Source organism: Labrus bergylta, chromosome 3, assembly GCF_963930695.1.
Source record: "Labrus bergylta chromosome 3, fLabBer1.1, whole genome shotgun sequence".
In the NCBI taxonomy this organism is placed as follows: Eukaryota; Metazoa; Chordata; class Actinopteri; order Labriformes; family Labridae; genus Labrus; species Labrus bergylta.
In genome coordinates, this window is record NC_089197.1 from 10,046,955 (window position 1) to 10,068,285 (window position 21,331).

Below are 21,331 nucleotides of genomic sequence, written 5' to 3' on the forward strand. Positions count from 1 at the left end.
TTCATTGCCCCACGAGAGGAGAAGTTGGAGAAGTCTACCTTAGTCATTAGGAGGAATCTTCTGGGAAACCTGAACGTCTGTTCTTTAATGTTCTGCTAATCCACTCGGTAAAAGTTGAAATCTGTGAAAACATTGACCTGCTCATGGCTAGATGCAAATCTAGGATATCACTGTAGACTGTTGGGCTTCATCCTCTTGGGAACCTCACTGTAGATTAGATCATTTCATGGCAATTCACATACTTTTAGTGACATTTCTTCCTAAACCACAAGTCTTGTCATGACACCACTGTAAGAGAAGTCCAGGGATCCCCGATACATCTGGATTGATCCTCTGGGAGGATCATGAAAGTCTGTTAAAATAATTTAGCAAATTAAGAAATGAAATGCTGAATATCTGACTCGACAAGAGGAAACCTTTTCTATCTGGTGGCAGCTGGAAAGAAACCTAGGAGATTACTTTTGTCTGACCACTATTGTCTTCATCTTCTGAGAAACAAACAGAATTCACTCAAAACCACGTCACACATAATAATACCATGAGAGGAAAAGCCACTGGATCACCAAAGTCATTGGGATTCATCCTCTGAGGAATGTGCACACTGTACAAAACGTGCCAGTCCATCTAATAGTTGATGATGTATAAATGCCAAATTAATGGAGAAACCCAAACTGCCATCTCTGTGGTAATGATGCAAGCCCTGCTGACACTGAAATGTTGCTTCTGATCTTATATCATTTTGTACATTTACTGGCCAAATGCAGACAAGGTTTCATGTTAAGTCCATGGGAGGCTTAATGTCATGTTTTTTTTGTTGATTTAGTGACCCTCACAGATCCTGGAGATTTTTCCCCCTTATTTCAAGACAATGCCACTTATTGCTCAAGAGCTTCATCACAAAGTTCTTCACAAGCAAATAGAATTACACTGATACATCCTTAAACTCTCCAGTTATAAGATCGATAAGCTTTCATAGATGGACATTTTTATATAGAAGTAAGACTGACAAGAGCAGGAGAAGAGGCAGAGGGAGGCTGGAGGAGCATACTGAGTAGATGTGTTGAGCGGCTCTCCACATATGTCAGTCCTGATCTAAGCCACACCTGCTGCTAACCACGACTTAGCAGAGAGGGAAAGAGAGAGAGAGAGACAGAGAGAGAGAGAGGCAGCACAGAGCGCTGTGTTTCAGGCTGTGCAGTCACAAGCTGAGCAGTCGCTGAAGCGAGCGGACACTGTGTCCCTGCTGCCTGTTCTTTTTTCTTTCTTTCTTTCCATCTCTCCGTCTCTTCTCTCCTCTCCGTGATAGAGCTCTTTCCTCCTGTCATCCTGAAGCGTTGGTGTAATTAACAGCTCTGTGGGACAGGAACTGCGCTCCTTTTTATAGACACGGTTTTGCCAGGCACTGACGCTCACTCAGCACTCGGGATGAATGGACGGGGAACGCTCACACTGCCACCAGGCAACTGGGGATTCCTCTGAGTGAGGAAGTGGGATTTCTGATTTTCTTTCCTGGACTTTGCAGAGTGGATAATCTCATTTCTGTTTGGACACATTTCTTTCTAACAGAAAAGCTCTGAGGAGGATTTAGTCTGTCCTTCATGATGTAAAGAGCTGAGGCTGTTGGGTTCTAGGAAACAGGTGGCATTCGTGGGGTTTTAAACCCCTCCCACTGCATGTTGGGGAGCTCATCTCAGCCCCCTGCTGAGATCCAGCAGGAGCAGCCAGGACCGGACACATTACACACACAGCTTCAATCAAGCTGCGGATCAGGTGCAAACTGCAAGTCTTGTTACGTCAATCTGGTAACACGTTCACACTCGCAGAACTAGCCGGGACTTACATGAGTTCACAAGGAGTCTTGCTGAGTGGTCGCAGGTTTTCCATCTCGATGTGAGGCAGAAGAAGATGCCAGCTCTCTTGGTGTCCTCAAAGATGAAGTCCGGACTCCCCAAACCTAAACCGGTGCACAGCGCCCTGCCGATTCCCCAGACCCATACAAGGCCAACAGCTCTGGCTCTGACTCCAGCACCCACTAAGACCCACATCCCCCTGCTGGGCCAGCAGGCGAGCTCAGGATCCCCGAGGAGAATGGCACCACATTCAGGAAGCCCTCAGGTCAGGATGTCAAAGTACCCCATTCGTCTTTATTACTTAAATCCACAGTTTGTTTTGGCTGTGTTGCCATAAGCTCTCTGTCCTAACATGTAAAGTCTTACTGACACATGTTTGGACGATATTAGACATGATGGACCTTTCACAAATATATCTTTATCTGTGGCTATTTCTTAAATAGGCTTTAACATGACACCTGTTTTACAGAACATTTATTGCTGAAAACAATGTTTGCGTTGATTTAAGATAGTGATTTATGTCCTGCAAAGTGCCCTCAGATGTCACAGAGTAGGATACTCTCAGCACTGTCTGCAGCACATGTAGCAGAGCATCACAGCTGAGCAGACCGGGGTGGGTTTAAAAATCTTCAATAATATTAGATATTCTTAGATATTCTTCGAAGATAAGTAAAAAGGAAACACCTTAATGTATGAAATATCACTGAAATATGAGTGCATCATCCCTATATTAAATGTGTGATTTTATTGCAGCTCAACAATTCTTTATATCAGCTTTTACATACAGAGACTGGTAAACTCTGAAACTTTATCCATCTCATAATTGGTAGGGGTGGGAAAAAAAAGTCAATTTATGTAAAAATCCAGATCCTTCTTCTTTGAGATTTTAAATAAATTCTTAGCTTCCAAAACATTTCTTTTAGCTAATCAGTCACTCCCTGCTAAGTGCTAAGGCTAGCTCTTTATCTCAGTAAAATGTCAAATGGAGCATCGACAAATTGAGCCAGTCTCACATATGACTGGAGTAGAGCCTGAAGTATGTACTAATTCAAAAATAGACTTTGAATCCATGGATCCAGAATCGTTTTGAATCAAAAACAGATTCTGAATTGAAGCGTGACAACAAGAATCGAAATCCAATCGAATTGTGAGACACCCAAAGATTCCCAGCCCTGTTGGTTTGGCTCTTAGACGCTGTTAATTATTACCACTACAGCAAGTTTAGGCTCATTGCAAACTCAAATAAAGTTGCAATTGGAGCAACATTTTGCAGCATGTGAGGTACAAAATCGTACATTTGGTTAAGATTAGTTAGTAGATACGATTATATATTTCAACCACCAGGACACCTCTCCCTCTAACTGGACTTTATAGAGCTGCATATGCAAGTGTGATGCAAATTTACACCCTAATATTAACGGCATGTAATATCCCTAAAAATGTATTAATATCTTCAAAGTCAAATCCCCAAAAACTTAAATGTGATTGCTTTGGTTTCAGCCTGATGATGATATAAATACTGTCTGTCTGACAATAATGGAGTTATCAAATAGAAAGGATTCTATCTGACACTCATGTTGTTATTTTGCAGTAATAGTGGTTGGAGAAGATATGTTCAATATGTTTCTGTGTCTTGTTTTCTTGGCCCGGGGGCTCTTAGAATATAGATTTTTTGTTGTTGTTAATTAATGCACAGATTCTCAGGCTCACCATACTTCCCCTGGCTCAATTTAACACAACAGAAGCACAGAAGCCAAACGGAGTGAGTTCCTGGAAGGAGACGGCAGGCTGGCATGTAGTGTAGCAGGATATCAGGGTGCCTGTTTTGCTGTGTTTGTGAAATATTGGCTGCGCTTAGCAACCCCACACAAACGGCTGCAACGGCGAGAGAGGGATCGCTCTTAACGCCATGTAAGGCAGCGAGGGGAAGGAGGTGTCTGTGTGTGAGTGTGTGTGTGTGTGTGTGTGTGTGTGTGTGTGTGTGTGTGTGAGTGTGTGTGTGTGTGTGTGTGTGTGTGTGTGTGTGTGTGTGTGTGTGTGTGTGTGTGTGTGTGTGTGTGTGTGTGTGTGTGTGTGTGTGTGAGTGTGTGTCGAAGCAAACCAAGCAAGTGCATGCTTGGCATCCTCTCTTTACAGTATAAGCGTGACTCTTAGCCAGCCACTGCGGCGTCCAGCATGCCAGGCTTGTTTAGGGAGAGATCTGGATCCGGCTTGACGACGACGACGATGATGATGATGATGATGATGATGATGATGATGATGATGATGATGATCGCGTGAGGAGAAAGATACAGGAGCCTAGAGGCCCTTCGGACACGGCACGCGTCCACTGCTGGTGTCGTTTGTTTTGTGGCTAATCACGTTTTCTCACTGACCTACTTTCTGTGACTTTCTCTCTCGCTCGCTCTCCTCTGCGTCCCCCTTTTCTCTCCCTCTCCTTTCCATCCCCGTGGTGCTGATGAAGCAGCCGGCTTCACCCCAGGCCGGGTTAACCCTTGACCGGCATGCTCAACTGCAGTGCTGTGAATACTGCAGTCATGTACTTACAGCACTGTACAGTGTGTGTGTGTGTGTGTGTGTGTGTGTGTGTGTGTGTGTGTGTGTGTGTGTGTGTGTGTGTGTGTGTGTGTGTGTGTGTGTGTGTGTGTGTGTGTGTGTGTGTGTGTGTGTGTGTGTGTGTGTGTGTGTGTGTGTGTGTGTGTGTGTGTGTGTGTGTGTGTCAGTGGCACATTTTTTAAAGGTTTATTTGGGGATTTTTATGCCTTTATTCCGAGATAGGACAGTGGATAGATTAAAAAATTAGGGGATGACTTGCAGGAAAGGAGCCACAGGTCGGATTTAAACCCAGGTCGGCCGCTTGGTGGATCACAGCCTCCGTACATGGGGTGCGTGCACTAACCACTAGGCTTCATTTAAGAGTGTTTTATGAATGTTTAGGAAAAGGAAACACCTAAAAGCTGCTGTTTTTGTTCTCGTTGCAAATTGCCCTGGCCCTGCACATTTTCCCTTCTCCAGATTGAAACCATGTCTGACTCTCTTAATAGTCACTGGTAAGAAATCTCTTCAAAACATGGCAAGCTTGAGTGTTTGTTTCATAGCTCAGGTCCATCGTCCTCATTCTGGACTGGGTCTGGTGGGTATCACCCTGGAGGAAGGCCTGAGAGGCAGAATCATCAACTAGGACTCTGAACCATCCACAATGTGTGGCTGTCAGTGCGGGTAAAACCCTCTGCGGATTTCATGCACAGACGCCATTGATCCTCAGTGTGAACTCAATCTGCTCTGAGGGCAGACTGAGATGAGACGAGAATCTCCCGGGACGTTGGGGCTGCTTTGTGTTTTTTTGATGCTTTCACAGTTTTCCTCTGGTGGGAGTTTCTTCAAGAGGATGGCGACACATTTTAAAAGACTCCTTTCTCTTTTGTCTTTAACTCAGAAAAAAAGTCTATTAATTAATAAACAATCATGACAATGAAGCAGAAAGTTTTCTGGGCTACATTCCTGAGCTGCCATTTTGCACAAACTTCCACCACAAAAGCAGCAAACAGACCTGAATACAGCACAGTCATAAGAGTGGGATGGGGAGGTTTGAGTCATTTCTCCACAGTCAAACTTACCCTGCTGTTCTCTCTATCTTTTATCTCTGTCAGTGTTCAGTTGTGTTGACCTTGAGTGGATGAATCTGAACAGTCACAGTCACACAAGCAGAAAACACACGAGGAAGGTAAAAAGGAGACAAGTATTGATCCAAAGAAGTGTTTTAACAGCTCCTGTAATGAGTTATTCACCAGCTCAGAAACTTAGACTGTTGTTAATATTGATGCTTCTTTATGAACAACAAAAGCGACCGAGACACCATCAGCAAGAGGTCGAAAAGCTTCATCCAAAGGATCTTGAAGACGTTTCACCCCTCCTACTAACTGGCGGACGGAGCAAACAATGTAAGCTTCTAAAGATCATTAACATGGATCCACAGTAGACTACTTACATATGTCCAGGATACAAAAAGTAAAGACATATGAGCTACTGCTTTGTCTACAGGGGCCTTAAAAGTGACACAAACCAAAAGTTCCTTTTAAAGGGATTCTGCCTCGTTGTGGTTTCTCTGAGGGAAAATACTGCACCAGCAAAACTACCTACAAGCAGGACAGGACCGTGTTTGTCTGAAGGATTAGTGGAGTCCTGACAGAGTGCAGTCGAGGATCCTCGCACACACATCCAGCCTGATGCCCCAGTTGGCACTGAACACACAAACATGCTGCGTACACCTGCGACAAAGAGTTAATCCATAATGCAGGAGAGCTGCAGGAGGCAGAGACCCACATCCAGACTGTGCTTACATATAGGACAGTACCACCGTGTGTGTGTTTGTGTGTGAGTCTGTGTGTGTGTGTGTGTGAGAAGTCTGGCACAATTTGCAGAATCTAATCTGAAGGTGATAGTCTGGAAAAGTGTGAATGGCTTTTTGCCCTCTCTCTCTCTCTCTCTCTCTCTCTCTCTCTCTCTCTCTCTCTCTCTCTCTCTCTCTCTCTCTCTCTCTCTCTCTCTCTCTCTCTCTCTCTCTCTCTCTCTCTCTCTCTCTCTCTCTCTCCGAGTGTGTGTCCTATTTTCTCATGTGTGTGATGGGATATAAAAGGACAAGCCGTTGTGGTCTTTAACCCTTCAGCATACTGTCATCAAGGAGAGCAGAGCCCACTACAGATTCTCTGCTGCCCTCTAGTGGCCACACTTCGCCCTGCACCCGATTTCATTCACAAACTCTACTACGGAGAGAGTGAGTGTGTGTTTGTGTGAGCGTGTGCACGAGTGTAGAAGTCATCCAAGGCCACCGTCTTCGCTGCGCTATTCATCTTTAATGCCTCGGTTTTATCGTCGACCTCATTCTCCTCCTCTCCTTCTGTTTTCTGTCGCCCCTCACTCTTTCTTCTCCCCGTCTCTTTTTAATGCCAGTTTCATTGTTGCAGCTCATTAGTTCTTAGCTGCCGCTTTTGAGACGGAAAAGGTTCAAAAGTATGAATCTCTGGAAGCCACATTCTCTGCAGGAGACCATGAAATATGAATTTCTAATGCTATGTGAAGCATGCACAGACCTCAAGAAATCGTGTAGAAACACACACACACACACACACACACACACACACACACACACACACACACACACACACACACACACACACACACACACACACACACACACACACACACACACACACACACACACACACACACACACACACCAAGTTGCTCACACTGCTTTGTCAGCACTGTATGAATGTGTATGAATGCATTAGTTCATACTGATGGTCACTTTCCATAGCAGCCTCTGTCATCAGTGTGTGAATGTGCAGGTGTGACATGTGGATTAAAAGCGCTTTGGTCAGAAGACTAGAAAAGCGCTATACAAGCTCAAGTCCATATACCATTTACCATTTACACACACATGCACAAAGCCACCTGATCCCACACACCACAGACAGGGATTTGTTTGTGTGCCGGTGTGATAAGGAGCTCTTATCTTAATAAGTATCGCTGCAGATAAAGGCTTAAGTCCGTCTCAGTGTGAAGAGCAGCTTTATTAGAATCATTATAAAAGCTCATCTCTGCCTCAGAGCTGAATCACAATCACATCCAAACACAAAGGGACCGATGAGGAGGGTCACGCAGGCCACCTCAGCCAATATTTACCAAGATGATCTCATCATAAAAAAAAAACAGGATCCACTATTTAGACAGGCCCCTACATGAAAAAATGTCCTCAGTCTCGGTATTCAAACCCCCCCCCCTACATGTTCCCTGAGCGCCATTAATTCAACTTCCTGTGTTTCTCTGGACGTCTAATTCCCAGAGATTATAACTGCCTTCATTTGAATTATTTAAATGGGTTATAATTTAATTCTCTGAATTGGATTGACCGTGAACCAACACATAGCCAGTGATATGTGTGAACTCATTACATTATGGTGGACTCAAAGCTAATTAAATGGCCCTGAAATGAAAAAAAACATTCTGAAAGATGGAGAGGCAGAGTGGAGATAAACCTCAGATAATACACACATTTTGCAAAACCTATTCAGAAAAACCAGAGGTGACATTATATTTATTTGCATTTTTTATTAATTTATTATTTAATTGAAGTAAATTGTAACTACACTAAAAAAACTAATTCTTAAGATTTCTCAATGTATCAAAGACTGAACAACACAAAGAGGCCTTGAGACAAAGCACTATGAATAGAAACAAAATATTTAACCAGACAGAAAACACAAGATCAACCTCGGTATTTTATATCCATCCAACTTTTGGTATTTTAAATAAAAATAAACAAAAATCAGCTCTCTTTTATATAATCAATGATTGTCATACTTTAATCCATAAGACTTCAAAGTGATTCCCTTCAGTCATTGTTGTCGGCTGTTGTCTTTTCATTTCTAACACGATCATGTGTCTTAATGACAGTGTAGTCGTCGTTTACATGATACATTTGTAACATCTAACAACATCCGATGTTCCCCCCCATGTAAATATAAATTGAATTACAATTTCAAGAAACCTCTACATAGATCAATATTAAACCTGTACAATTAAAAATTAGACCTATACCAAGAAAATAACCCCTGAATGGAAATCTATGCAAAATTTCACAAACGACACCTGTACAATCAGAGTAGACCTACAGCTGCAGAGCATTTATGTTCCCAGGTACAGCAGTGTCCCAAAGGAGGCAGGGCATTATTCCTCTGTGCATACTTTAAGGTACAATTTTGCTGATATATAATATTTGCCAAGATGAGATAACTTGAGAAACATGCTGCTGTACTCTGTTTTATATCATGATATTAAGACATTACTCCATAGTGACACCTATCTTTAGTTTTCATGCAGTCCACTCAGCGTCATATGCTGTTTTAAAAGGAGTTTGTAAAGCCCATTATTTTAACTTACAGACACAAACACACTGAACAGAGTATTGTGCACGATAAAGGTGAATTTAATGCAACAAAGAAATGATGCAAAATATTCAATATCAACATCTTCAATCTGTAAAATGTCACTATCATCCTTTAAAACTGATCTCACCTGACCCTTAGAGGAGACTCCTCTCATGCACTGTGTCTCCTCCCCCCTCCTCCTCCCCGGCTTCCTCTGAAAGGCAGTAATGACTTGTTTTATGGCTGCTACCTCCACCCGGAGCCTGCTGAGGACCCGGCCCAGCAGGTGAGAGTGAAAGGCAAAGCGCCGCCGTGCTGCATTGGATTGCTAATGCCCCTCCTGCCCAGAGGAGAAACAGATTGGGTGGGGGTCTTAGGGTGGCTATATTGCTTCTTCTTTTTTTTATTACCATGACAAAGGGCCACACATACACATATGTCTCCTCTGGAGGGGCTGCGAGTTAAAGGCAGATTTAATGGATGTTTTTTAGTCATTGTATTGTCGGAGTCTTCATTGTTCAAAGGGATAACTGAGGTTTTAACAGACTGCACGAGTTCTGACAAAGAGCGCAGGATAATAGGACAAGTCTTGTTAGGACCTGTGAGTGATCCTCACGGATTCAACTTATGTGTGTCATTTTTCTGTGGTTGTCTCCCACTCATTCCATCTGCTACAAATTAGAAAGCTGCCAGAAAATGGTAAAAAGTCTCTTTTTGTCAGCCTCAAGTCGAGGCCGTTGTCCTCGGTTGCTGAAGCTGGCCCTTTGGAGATAAGAGGTTTTCGCCCATACAACTGTAACCTCACATGTGTCACTATCAGCATCAGTCAGGATGGAGCTCCAGTCACTGTTGATAAGAGCGACAACACACCTCAATGTCGGCCCTCAGAGAACAGGCGGAGGGTCGTCCTGCAGAATCATCAGGATGAACTGAAGCAGCCCGAAGGCTACAGTCAGAGGGGAGATAACAGCAGGTCTGATGTCTGGGTTTTAAAGTAATCCGAGGCAGGTTCTCCTCCTGCAGGTTCTCCTCCTGCAGGTTCTCCTCCTGCCGGTTCTTTAATTTTCTTACATCTTCATATTATATTTCTAGATTTTCTATTGTTTGTTTTTTGGGGGATGCAAGCTCCAAATTGACAATGTTACTCATGATTGCCGTCTGTTTTATCTAAAATAGTTCTCTATGATGGGGCAGAAATTTCCCCCATTGGAGGTGTTGATTTGTACTGAGACACTTCCACCTGTTAAGTGTTTAGAAATGAGTGATTTCCATTTTTCTTTGCCTCAGGTGCTGCTTGAAAACTTGTTCCATGTTTTGCTTGATTTGTCTCAGTTTGGATCGATCTACAAGTCAATGTTCAGGGTTCAAGTTTAGTAAACCCTAAAACTGTCTTATTATTTTTTCAACTAATAAATTACTCTGAAATCGAAGTCACTTCACAGAAAACTATAGTTTCATTTCCCCCGTGTATCTTTCAATATCTTCTCTAGAAAGATGTTTGGTAGTTGTAGTCTTAAGGCTCAGTTTTTGGAGGATCGACATGATCATATGGCAGTTGGCTCCAGCAGTCATGACCTCATCTCTGCCTAATGTGTCTCGATCAGATTCCACTTCCTGTGTGGTTGTCCCCTCTCCTTCCTGTGTGAGGTCATTGCGGAGGATATAACCATATTAATTAAGACTGGGCATCTGCTTCTCCTGAGTCAACCTCCTTCTCATTGATCTCCTCTGAAAGCCAAGGTGCCCTCCTCCCTTCACTTTCCCTCCACCTCTACTTTCCTAGCGTTTGCTGTCACATGGCGCCCGTTGGTGCAGACAAACGGGTCATTGTGAGTGGCGCCCCCTGGGGAATGAACACTGCAGAGGCGGTTGGACTAACACAATCAGCTCCATCTCTGTCTGGAAACAGAAGGCTGTGAGGAAAAAGGAGGAGAGGCCAGGAGGTAGAGGTCATCAGGGCTGAAGTCACTCTCCCCAGAGGCCTCGTGTTCGGGGTCAACAAGGACCGGGAGGCAGGCTGGATAACTTCCCAACCTCTGTGGAGCCAGCAGAGAGCCCAGGATGTCTTCCACACAGGTTTTTAATAACCAATCAGATATTCTAAAAACATAAATCCAAAAAGACATTTTTGTAATGAGTGAAGCTACAAAAATCATCCGTCATACAGTGTAACAAAGTGACACTAAAATCAGCATTTACACAATCATAATGAACTTATACTGGATGTAACCGGGACCGCAATAACTGCTCATCATCTATCACATCTATTGACCAACTCATTAAAAAAACTCATCAAAAATTGTTATTGAGATAAAATTCCATTAAAACCATCAAACATTTAGTTTGAGGATATACAGTAACTAAAAAATAAAGTTGGGTTAGTTAATGCGCCCCATGTACAGAGGCTGTTGTCCTCAAAGCGGGCAGCCCTGGTTCGAGTCCGACCTGTGGTTCCTTTCCAGCACATGATTCCCCACTCTCTCTTCTCAATTTCCGGCTCTATCCACTGTCCTGCCTGTCCAATAAAAGGCATACCCGTGTTTTAAATGTGTACCTGGTATCTTGGTAAATGCATACATTTCTTGATTGTAATTAACAATATAGGGTTGTGCTTGGTTTGGTTCTATATCTAACTTGAAGCTGCAGACAACATCAATTAGGGTCTTTTCACCTTTCTTGTCTGTGAAATGACGAGAGTGGAGTTTCACGCCTCTCCATTCACATGTGTCGTGAGTTTCTCATGCTGGTTAATATTCCTAACATTGAATCACAGTGGTGTGTATGTGCATGTGTGTACCGTGTTTTGTGGCAGTGTTTGTAGTTCTGCATGTCTGCGCTTGTTAAGTACACAAACAGCCTCCAAAGCTTCCCTGATATAAATATATGTGCCGCAGAGAAAGTCAATTAAAAGGCAAATAGTGAGTCTTCCATTATCCCAACAGCACTCTGCTGTCCAAGTGCCTTTGTGTGTGTCTCTTTACCCCTAGCAAGTCCATATGTCCCTCACCCCCTCTCCTCACGCACAACCAAACAGCCAGGCAGCCGGGCCAGCCTACCCCCACTTTGCTGCACCCAATCACCCAATCTTCCTTCCCATCCTCGGGAACTCAAAGGTGGGGGTCCCCCAAAACAAAAGGGCCCTCCCTGGCAGGGTTATTCCCCCATTGTCCCCGACACACTGAGGTTTATCTGGGGCTGTGAAAGGAACCATACTCAGCCCTTTCACTGCAGCTGCACTTAATGAGCTTGTTGAAGGTCTGTCCTGAAACTGTTCAACACAGGCACTAAATGCTGACATATTCTCCTCTTGTAGAGTCAGAGTGTCATTAAATCAATGCTGGTTAGGAGCAATGGGGGGGCTGAAGTGTCTGTGATGTGGTGGGCCGGGTGCATCAGCTTCCTTTGGTGATGAGTTAGAGTGATGAAAGTATAGAAAAAGAACTGCATCAGCATTATTAGCTGCTGCTGCTGCTTCAGATGCACCATGCGATTTCCAAATCTGTAACGTTATCGTTTCTTTTGTGCAAAACACTGGTGGAGTTATTTCATGTCATGCACAAAACATTGCATGGGGATGTTGGCTGGTCCAACACTTTGGTTCAGACTGCATTATCCCAACAACCTTTAGACTAGTTGGTATTACAAGTGCAGATCTGATCCTGATGGGACATATCAAACTGCATTTAGTGAACCATGGTTTTTACCTCTAGCATCAGCTGCAGGTCAAAGTTTTTTTTATGAGGTTTATTTTGGGGCTTCTAAGGCCTTTATTTTAGAGGTAGGACAGTGGACATAGAGATAGGGGGATTGACGTGGGAACAGAGCCACATCTCAGATTCAAAGCTGCTTGGAGGAATACTCTCTCTGCACATAAGGCACACGCACTTGCTGCTATGCTACCGGCGGCAAGTCCAAGGGAAACACTTTATTATCAACAACTAGGGACGTTCCTAGCAACTAATTTCCCTGTCAAAAGTTAGGTGACACATGGAAAGTAGTCAAGATTTAAAAAACAATGTCTAACTTGCTAAACAATGTCAAATTGGTTTTCTGAGTCTTGCTAACGTGCTAACACTGCCAGCTTTTGGTCCTCCTTGCAGTTTAACATCTACATGCCTCACCCTGTTACCCATTGCTCCAGTCGAGTGGTTATATGCCAGGTTTCATCAATCAATCAATTAATCTTTATTTGTATAGCGTCAATTCATAACAAATGTTATCTCAAGACACTTTACAAAAATCAGGTAAAATACCTTATTTTTTGTTATATTAAAAAAGAGAACTTTAAAGACCTTACTCTTTGCTATATTATCTACAAAGCCCCAACATTATTCCATCTTGAGCATCATGAAGCAACATTTAATACATCTATTTACATTGGCAAGAAATAAAAAAATCCTTTAAGAGGCAGAAATCTTCAGCCAAAACCAGACTCATGATGAACAGCCATCTGCCGAAACTGCTCTGGGCTTGAAAAATGGGATAGAGGGAGATGCAGGAAGAAGGATAGGATAGGTATAACAAATTATGTTTTGGATATTCCTTCATTTTGTGAACAGGAAGCACATCTCTTTTTGGTATTCAGGTGACATTCAGTGACAGTGGAACATGTTGACTATCAGTTTTCAGTGCATTTCATCTGCATATGTTATTCTTGTTTGACACAAACCGCACATAAAACGCGTTTCAAACCACCAGAAAAGAAGTATTAAAGCTGTCATGAGCCGGCTATTACTTGCATCAACATTGTGTTTAGTCTTTGGCAGTGAAGAAGCGAGGCAGACATTTATATCTGTGGAAACATAGCAGGTCTTTACATTATGCTGTCCACATGATATGAGTGTTATTATTGTTTGGTGAAGCTTAAAGCATTTTTTTCTTCAGCCTGCTGGTAGTGATCAGGCATCCCCCTACTGTGGGAACTTTCTGTAAATCTTGGGCCTTTCCCAAAATTCAAATTCAGCTTGTAATTTGTGGTTGGTGGCGGGGTGTGTGTGTGTGTGCACAGGGGGTTGGACGGAGCTCAAACGGTCGGCATCCTGTGCTGTGTGGACTCTGTTACATACACACACTCACACATACATAAATGCTTAGGTTATGAACCCGCTGTACACAGGCACATAAATACACGCGTGCAGCTGCTGGGATGTTGATGTGGGTGACGGCTGATCAGAGGCCGGCCTGCTCCGTCTCTGGTCAGGGAAAATGAAACTTAGCTGTTTTTACCAGACAGCAGAGGAGCTGGTTAAAGAAATAATAAATAGAAGGGAGGCGGTTAGTGTTGAGTTCTTGCGAGGTTTGGCCTCTGAGCTCGGCACTTCCCACTGTTTAGTGTCTCTGCTGTTATCAAGAGTGCACCGACCGTCCCGTTTCATCCTCTTTCTTCACTTTTTTTTTTTCTCATGCAGGGGGGGGTTGCTTATCGGGGGAGGGGTGGTAGAAGGTTAAGAGGTCTGTCCTTTTCTCTTTCTTTCTCCTCCCCATATGACCGACGGCCCATTGAAGAGCAATAGGACAATGTGTTGCCGTGGGCAAGAGAGGAGGGGAAGGGGGGGGGGGATCCTCTCCTCCTCCTCCTCCTCCTCTTGGTGCATTTGGTTTGGCTTCCTCTCAGAGCTGAAGCAGAGGCCATGGGGCTCCTCTCTCCTTTCGCCTCCTGCGTTTATTTTTCCCTCCTCCGTGTCCCACAGTGGGAGGAGAGTAGCTGAAGACGCTGAGCTCTCCCCCCCCCCCCCCCCAGGCTTTCAGAGACCTGCTGGTTCTCTAGCAGGCAGCAGCTCTTGCACTACCTCTGCAAGCGCTCAGGACATTCCTCTCAAACCTGCAACCTTGTCATTTGTTTTTCTTCTTTGTGGATTTTACCTACTTTTGCGCACCCTGGATGCGTCCAGTTTGGTCTAAATCGGACTCTCATGGCTAATATCAGGGCCAGGATGGCCAACACGCTGTCCTCCTCAGTGTGAGGCAGGTGTCTCTGAGGAGGGAAGCTGCAAGAAGCAAGATGAGCTTGATGCTTTGCCGCTGGGAGCAGAAGAACGTCACCATGAAACTGGTAGGCTGAACTCTTCCAGGGCAGTTTAAAAATTCATTTAATTTCAGTTATTTTCTGTGCATATAGAATAAAAAATCAGATCCCTAAAGGCTTTTTCTTCCTGTTATTGACAGTCCTCCTTGAAAACCATAGTTCAAACCTGTATTCTCCCCTGACGCTGCAGCTTCAGGACATGTCTCTTCAAGGATTTTTCTCTCCTCTGTGTGTGTTTGTATATCAGTGAAAATGCTTGTCTCATCAGCCCCAAAGCCTTCCGGTAACTGTGGTGTTGAGTTGCAGGCTTGAAGTGGATTAGTTGTTTTAATATCAGAGAGAAGTGCTGAAGGCGTGGACCCTGGTTTTTCCCCGCTCACCTGAAACCAGACTCACTTTGATGTCTGCGTGGAAAGTTCAAATAGGCTTAGCTGGGATATCAACAGGAGTTTTTGCTGCACATGTGTGATGCTTTCAGGCAAATAAAAAAAAAAGACATTCTTTAGGTTTTGCTTCGTAGCCTGCATGCAGTTTGGTTCGATATGAGCACAATGGCACAGAGATGGTAAATATTCAACAGGGTCTGGGATGCTGAGATAAAATACCGGGTGGGTCAGGTGCAGAGAGGTCATGTGGAGCTCAAATTAGAAAAAAAAAGCAGATCTTTGTAAAGCTGATATTTGTGATACAAGTAGGAAGCAGATTTAATAAAAGTCGTTTTGAATAATGAGCACCCTGTTGAGTTTACACACAACACCAGCAGACAGAACACACTCTCTCTCTCTCTCTCTCTCTCTCTCTCTCTGTGTCTCTTTCTCTCCTTGCCTCGGTCCTTATCTGGATCTGCTGTGAGCCCACAGAGGAAGGGGAGATGGAAGCAGAGGAGGTTATTACAGTCTAGAGATGAGCCGATAAGAAAGCCTAGTTTAATTACACACCGCTAACCTCTGCACAGTGTGAGTGACGGGAGGCCGCTGGGCCACGGGGTCAGCGTGTGTGCCTCCATGTGTGTGTGTGTGTGTGTGTGTGTGTGTGTGTGAAGAAGAGAATATGACAAAGGGATCCCAGTCCTATACACTTGAACACGCTCACACACTTCTAGAAATGAAAATGACCTCCCGGTTTATTAAGAAGTGTAGTCGATGTTCATAATCCTCTCTGTTCTCATACAGGTCTATTGATTATTGGATTGTCCTGGTCCTCATGTCAACATGTGACCCAAGCAGCATAAATCACAATATGGTATTTATTTAATATTCATTGTCAGAGACAGGCCATTGAATAGAACGTTAAACTGTAGTTGTTATATATGTGCATTGATAAATCAGGGTGTGGGTTGTCCATTCTTTGAAGAACATACTTGAGCACACAGAAGCCGCAGCATGCTTTTTGTTTTTTCAAGTCATATTTTGAGCACCTTACTGACTGGGAAAAGTGTTCGTCTTTGTCCTCTTAATATTTTGATCTCAACCACCCGGTAGGTAGAGTTAGTTTTTAAAGGAAGAATGTGCGAAAAATGACAAATAAATTTGGCAGAAATCCAGAATATATCTTCTGTAAATGTCTCTCTGAGTCATGACTGTCTACAGTGAGTGAGGAGCGTGAGTCCCGCTGGCTGTGTTGTTGTCTGAGCCGTTTACGTCATGTTTACACGGACGGGACGGCCGGCTCCTCCCCTTGCGTATAAAAGCTGTTTAAGTGAGGTACTAGAGAACAGAAGAATAACACTGAACTCACTGCTTAGTTGAATGTCATGTGTGAAGCTACGAGCTAACTAAAGAGCGCTACCGTTACCTGCTAAAACACAAATGCAGCTCAAGACAAGAACCATTTTGTTTACCTCTTGCCCTTGTGCAGACAAGAGGGGAGAGGGGTTGGAGGTGTGTCGGAGGCGTCGTTAAACAGCAGTTTGTTTTGGTTTAATGCTGGTGCTCAAGGGCGACATTTACTAGATCAAAAAGTTGCACCTTACTCCTTTTTATGTCAACTCCAAAATCTCCAGACAAACTTCTCGTCATTTTTTTTATACAACCATTTTATACATTTTGATTGGTTATTATGAAGTTATGCAGCCAAAAGCTTGTGCAACAGTTCAGATATGTTACAGGTTAATGCCAAGGAAGGCAGCCTTGGTGCCCCTAACTTTGGCCATCTAGATCTCTAGTCAGATTTGAGGATATAGCAAAATCATTTTAAGTGAGAACGTACAAGTAAATGAACTAAAAGTGAGTTTATTTTGTCAAATGATCTCAAACTTTGTTGTCATTGTGCAAGGCATTGTTTTAACAGAGTATTGTACAGCTTGTTAATCTAGAACAGATAAAGTGATTGACGTCTTGTCAGGAAAACGTTGACATATAGACTCTACAGGAAGCTATTGGAATCAATGTGTCTGCCCTGATTAGCAGGAACATAGATCCCCCCTGTGGCGTCCAGACTCTGGTGATGGAGGTGGCTGATGACTGCTGCTGGGAAATGATGATGAAATGATGAAACTGATGAGTCTGCAAACACTTAGGAGGTTGGAGGCTACATATAATGATGGCACAATTACCTGGAGTAAAAGGGAAAGTTTAAATTTTAAAGGCAGTAGCAAAATGACATGCTAACAATGAAGATGTGAAGAGTGAAGGGAGTCAATGCAGAAACGTATGAGAAATCAAAAAACATGCCTGAGCGTGCATGATAAAGACTTTTGGCTGATTTTTGGATAGAGCTTCATTAGTCATTGTTTTCTAGGTGACAGGATATCCTTTTGAAACAGGAACTCATTCTGCTGTGGAGCTTAGAGCGTAAAAGGGGCATTGTGGATAAAAACCTTGGGACTGTAAGATACCTGAAGAGTTAGAATCAGATTTTCAAGGGCCGGGAGTTCAGCTTCCTGAGTAATTTCCCCACAGGGAAATCAGTTCTGGCTTTGCATATGGCTTTGGCTTGTTCACTCAAACAGTACGCCTAACAATATAAACCCTCTTTAATAACACTTGCTGGGCTGCCGTGCCCTCGTGTGCATCAGGCTGCATGTCTTGGGATTTGTCCTAATTAGATGTTGCATGGCAGACACTGCTGTGCCACCAATTTAGGGGATTCAGAAGTCTAGCATTCATCAGGTAATCTTTTCATTCTCTGGATTAAATCTTGAATATTTAAGCATTCTCAGACAGTCTGGGGAAATGTTGGACAACACATCCACCACCACTGGGTGCAAAATTGTCCCTTTTCCCGTCCAGCTGTAGGGATTTTCAAATCGTTTTATATACAAGATGTTTGGCTTACCACACATGTACATCCAGTCTGCCGGCTCTCTGGTGGATGCCTCTGGTTTCCCATCCTCTAAACTGCAGAGTTCTGGCCAAGTCGTTTTGTCTAGCATGTGCTTGGTATGGCCTCTATGCCTCACAAAGCCACAGGTCTTTCATGTGCCAAACGGGGAGCGAGCAGAGCCATGAGGGCTCATTTAGAGTGGCCTGTTTCAGCTTTCTGCGGGCAAAAGCCACTTGAGAGGCCTGTGTGTGTACGACATAGAACCGAAAGGGGGGGGGGGGGGGGAGTAGCTGCCAGTGGCCCACAGACCAGAAACTAGCCATGGTACATGTTGCCGGGTACAGGGAAGAAAAAGAGAAGCTCCAGCTGCAGATGGGATGCAGAGACTCGGGATGTTTGGATTCTTCCATGATTACTGTTTTGTGTGTCCGCCTGCTTGTGGGAAGTTTTGAGTGTCGAATTGACCAAGTGATGCTTAATGCTAGTTGAAGGTAAGTTTAGGGGTTGTTTGCAGTGTTTACTTTGGTGGTATCACATCATAGTATAAGAATGACTTTACCAAAATCAGATGGCAGGAAAAAGGCAGAAATAAAACTTATGACATACCTCATGACATCCATCCATCCATCCACTATGTGTACCCCTTATCCTGTTCAGGGTCACAGGGGGCTGGAGTGAATCCGAGGTGTCATTGAGCCTAGAGGTGGGGTGCACCTGGACAGGTTGCCAGTCAATCACAGGGCTGATATAAATAGAGAAACAAACATTCACACCCACTGCCTACTAACATCTAAGTGTGACCACAGAGGATGAAAGGGAGGAAGAACATTTGAGAGGTTCATCTTTACACTTTTTTTGGACACAATTCTTCTTGGGATCTCTTTTCTAAGTGCCTTGTTCTTCTATTTATGTCTTTTGTTTTATTTGAAGCATAGCAGTAGCAATTCTGCATGGTGTTGCACTGCTGTCCTCTGTTGTCACATCATACAGACCAGGGACATTGATTTTCTCTGAGGCCATCTGTCTATGTCTGCTCATGTCCACTGAATGATTCCCTTCGCCCAGTGTTTCATCACTGATTTTAAATAAACAGGGTTCCCTTTTTCTCATACAGTAGCTGTAGTGACTCTTAATGCAAGGTGTGACCGAGAAAGTAGCACACTATGATAAGTAAGAGACCTTCACCTACACCTATCCCACACTCATCCCCCTCCTTCTTCCTTTCTGTTACTGTGTGAGTGGATGCATCAGTCCATCCATCATACTCCCACCAGCCATCTGCCAGCAGCTCCGGCTGGGTCAGAGGGGATGTGTCGCCACATGTCGCCCTCAGCCGCGGCAGCAGAGAAGCAGAGAGCTGCCGACTCCTTATCGATGAGGCTCCACATGGTCAGGCAGCAGGAGGGGCTGCAGACAAGATTAGTGTTCTTTAAGTTGATATTGCAACCCTTCTCAACACAGGGTTGTTGTCAAGGTCAACAGCAGCCTTGGGAATTACAGTATTGTACAACGAGAGAACCTGAGGCTTTGTGCAGTGATTTTTTCTTATTGCATTAAATGCATGTTATTTTGTCCCTTTCAGTGCACCATAGATAATCCTTATAGCGTCTTCCTGCACCGACAGCAATAAAAACAAATGACACAGCGGTGCCTTTGATTAGCTCATTTCAAAAACTCCCATACAGCTTAGTTGACCAGTCAAAAATATGCATCTTGTGACATCAAGCATTTTACTTTTTTTACCATCCTTTTTAGCTGTTTTCTTGAACTTTTTGTACCCCAAAACAAAGGCTAATTTCTCTGTGTTTTGTGTCACTTGTCTCTCTCCCAATAATAGACCAAAGAGCTGAGTCAGGTTGTCTGACTCAGAGTTAATAACACCCAGAGAGAGAGAGAGTCACAGAGAGGTTAAAACAGTGTCAGAGTGTCTGAAGCTTCACTATGAAGGGAGAGCGAGAGAGAGAGAGAGAGAGAGAGAGAGAGAGAGAGATAGAGATAAGAGGGAAGTACTAGTAAGTGTGTCCCGACTCATGCCGACACACACACAGAGCTGCTACGGAGATGTGAGAGAGGAGAGGGACAGGAGAGTCATCAAACAGCGTGGCTATATTTACCCGCTTCTCCTAGACTTCATGACAGACGGCTTTAGGTCTACCTTAAGACCTGTAGTTAGTTGTCTAGTCGTCTTTATTAAGGTGAAGGGGTCCTTATGGCGGAGTATGGAGGCCTCAGGGTGCCAACCAGGAGCTACAGCCGCTTCTCCTGCGCAAACTTCAAAGTGGTAAGAAATTAGAGAGGAAGGAATGCTGTAGAAGTTTTAGTTCCTGAGTTTTTTTTTGGACGATTCAGGTTGATTCGGGTTGATTCGGGTTGGCATGAATGCATTTCTTTCTGAGGCTATCCACCTGCTACTTTGCAATTGTTTGTTTTATCTTGAAAACCTTGCAGGGGCCATGAATTTAATGGACACAAACTTGAAGGAAACCACTCGAAGTGGCGATAAAATGTTTGTATCTACCACCGAGTGGACTTGGGATTCACGAGGGAAAGACACCTAAGAGGAAGGGTCAGCTGGAAATAGAAACATCAGGGGTACAACTAGATCCCCAGGAGCTGCCAGCAATGATATTAGAAGCACCCTGTCTGAGGCAGGTAGCACTCACTCTTAGTTCGACTACTGATTGCAGGCTTACTGTCAGGATTTGGGTTCTACCTCGTAAATCCCTGGATGTCCTAACATGGTCAGTGGAAGAGGCCTTGGCTCTGTTCTTCTTGTAGAAAAGTAGATTTCCTTTGAAAAGGTAGACGAAGCAGTGATAACAGAGCACGTCTTTTCTTTGTGGACTCGGCTCTCACTTCAGCACCATTACCTGAATTATAACGGGAGCTGTTTAAGTCCCATGAAAGCTTCTCGTGAGAGATAACGCTTTATAGCAGCTCAGGTCCTGCTGTGCTCTCTTTATAGTTCCTGCTCCTGTCGGTAGATTAGTCCATTAATGGCGTGATAAGTGCAGCCGTTTTAAAGTTGCCTACTGAACCCTGGAAGTAATAAGGCTAACAGTCCTGAAGTTATCGACATAATTGTTTCAGGAAAGCACTCTGCCATCTACGTGTGTGTTTTTATAGACGGACCCGAGGTGTTGTGTGTGTTATTTTGGTCATGTGAAAATGTGAAAAATGCAGCTGCCAGTTTTCATGCTCGAACTTCAGAAGAGAGAATAAATGGAGCTCAACAGGTCAATTCACAAGACATTTAAGTTACT

General features: G+C 43.9%; 1 protein-coding gene across 1 annotated transcript in view; it reads left to right on the forward strand.

Moving 5' to 3' along the window:
• The first annotated feature begins 1,208 nt into the window (after positions 1–1,208).
• nav2a (neuron navigator 2a) overlaps positions 1,209–21,331 on the forward strand; it is a 125,839-nt gene continuing 105,716 nt past the window's right edge. Inside the window, exon 1 of the mRNA XM_065952651.1 lies at positions 1,209–2,115. Within this exon, the coding sequence (XP_065808723.1) occupies positions 1,906–2,115 (210 nt within the window). The 5' untranslated portion in view covers positions 1,209–1,905. The remainder of the gene's footprint in view (positions 2,116–21,331) is intronic.